Consider the following 2,384-nt stretch of genomic DNA (forward strand, 5'->3'; position numbering starts at 1 on the left):
GGGCGGGCGGCGGGCGCCATGTTGCGCGGCGGGCCCGCTCGCTCTGTCGCTCGGCCGGCTCAGCGGCAGAGCCGGGGCCGCACCGGGGAACGGCTACGGGCCCGTCTCCATTTCTGGCCTTGAACTGGGCTGCCAGAACCAGAAAGGAGAAAAAAAATAAAAAGAGTCAAATATTAATAGGAATTATTAATATGAGTTATTCCACGTAAAAGACCAGCACACAAGACATCGTTATAAGCAGCTATAGAAAGCAGAGGTGAAAATATTTGTATTACCTGTAAGTCGTCTCACTCTGCTGAGCTACAGTATTACCAGGCATCACACATCTGTCACGGGTGTGCTCGTGTTCGGAGCAACAGTTAGGGCTGCTTATTTGGAGCATTTACCTGTTTTACACCTTAAAGACAACAACAGAAACCCATCAGCCTGCTGATAACCTGCTCCGAGCACCTCCATCACAGGGATGTGAACTCCGGAGCACATCCCTCTGGGYGACAGCACCGCTGGTTAATCCCACAGGGACATCAGATAGGGATCAATGGGGAAGGCCGATTACCGGCTTATTTCATCACCAGAGCATCTCTCTGTCAGGGATTTGCACTGCTTTGAACCAAGACGACTTATTTTTTACCTTCTAGTCAAAAGAGAGCTTCACAGACACCGAGAGATACATGGCAGAGACATTTCCATATTTTCTTCCAAAAGAATCGCAATCTTCTTTGCGATTTAAGAGGAAAGCCATAAACAGGACTAAGATAGAAGATCTATTAATGATACTATTACTACATGACCAATATTTTTTCTTCTGATCTCTACTGATTGAACATAAACAGTTGGATTTTCCTATTTACTTCTCCTCCCAGTCTTCATTCTTGTAATTTATTTTGGTGCACAAGGGAAGGTACCGGGAAGGATACAGACCAAGTGAAAGCCAACGCCTGGGTCCCACTGCAGCACATAGGGATTCCCAGCTCCATAAGGGATACTGGACAGCAGATCCTTCATTCGGATCACTGGCGAACCTCACAACATAGAGCAGTAACCTGGGATTAAACATAATTCAGTTAAAAGAGGCTGTATATGATGCATTGCTTTGGAGACTGAGGTGACTTAAAGGGTATAAAAAGGATGTGGTATTTTAAGAAAGGTCAGAAAAGCACCAGGTCACTTAATGACTGAACTCATACATGTGACTTACTGAGTTTAGGGAATTCAAATGAAATATTACACTGCAGCCTCTGCATCTCTTCCTCTGACCTGTGCTTCCCAGATAGCAAAACCTAAGGAAAAAAACATGCCAAACATCCCCAAACTGGCTGTAAATATAATGCACTCCGATGTGCTATGAGAAGCTGTCCTTTCCATAACCTCACAGCCTGACAATTCCGAGCTTTACAGTTCATCACCAGCTATACAGTAACAGCAAAAGCTGTTGTGGGTGGTCTTTCCATCCTGAGGATACTGAAGAAGCAAAAGCTATGGAAAAGAACAGAAATAACAGAGATTCAAATAAAGGCAAAGTTTAAATGATCATCAGACTCAAARCTTCCTCTGTTTTCACATGAGTAAAGCCATTTTTTTCCTCCCCTCTGAGCTATTTTGTGTTAAAAAAACAGGAAGTTATATAATCTCACATACTTCTCATTGCCAGTAGTGAACTCCTTATTCACACGTATTTGCCTTGTTAAAACTAATTCCTACAACTGTATTCCCTGGTATTTTGCAATWCTGCAATACTGGAAAGCAAAGAATTGATAAACAGGATAAAAAAAGGATTTTCAATAACCAGTTTTCTTTTAAATATATGTGGTTATACAGTCTTAMAACCTGTTTGCGGGTTTGTTTTTAAGGACTTAAAAATAAAATTTCAAAGTAAATGTTGGTAAAAACATATGGAGAAAACAGCACTGAAGTATTGCATTAAATATCACTTCAGCATTTTTTTCCTGAATAAAAAGCTGCAAATGGAAACAGTATTTTTATGACAAATCTAAAAAAAAAAAAAAAAAAAAAAAAAAAACTACCAACACCGAAAAACAGAAATGAGCAGTATATCTGACTGCTATTATTATTTATTTTAATTTTGTAAAGCCCTTTATATTGGTTCCAGCTGTGCATCTTCAAAAAGTGAGGCCAGTCCAGGCCAGAGAGTTAGGGTAAAAGGTGCTGGACAACACCACAGAAGGGACACTTGAGCTAACTTCATTATCACATATTTTGTATAGCAATGGGCCAAGAAATAAGGATGCATCGTGTTGCACCTGACCAAAAGAGAGCTACGAAGCACCCAACACAATCAGACCACTTTGCATCAGCACAGCACAGGCGCAAGGACCTCAACTACGTTTCCTTTTGCTGGTTTTCCTTCTTGATGATGTTGATGA

The 2,384-nt window shown here is 41.2% G+C and overlaps 1 protein-coding gene across 1 annotated transcript in view; it reads right to left on the reverse strand.

Annotated features, from left to right (window-relative positions):
• Nucleotides 1-483, reverse strand: part of SLC35A1 (solute carrier family 35 member A1) — an 11,466-nt gene extending 10,983 nt beyond the window's left edge. The window contains exon 1 of the mRNA XM_026038405.1: nucleotides 387-483. Within this exon, the coding sequence (XP_025894190.1) occupies nucleotides 387-483 (97 nt within the window). The remainder of the gene's footprint in view (nucleotides 1-386) is intronic.
• Between the last annotated feature and the right edge of the window lie 1,901 nt (nucleotides 484-2,384).

This window comes from Nothoprocta perdicaria, unplaced genomic scaffold, assembly GCF_003342845.1.
Source record: "Nothoprocta perdicaria isolate Ctin4 unplaced genomic scaffold, notPer1 scaffold_21, whole genome shotgun sequence".
In the NCBI taxonomy this organism is placed as follows: Eukaryota; Metazoa; Chordata; class Aves; order Tinamiformes; family Tinamidae; genus Nothoprocta; species Nothoprocta perdicaria.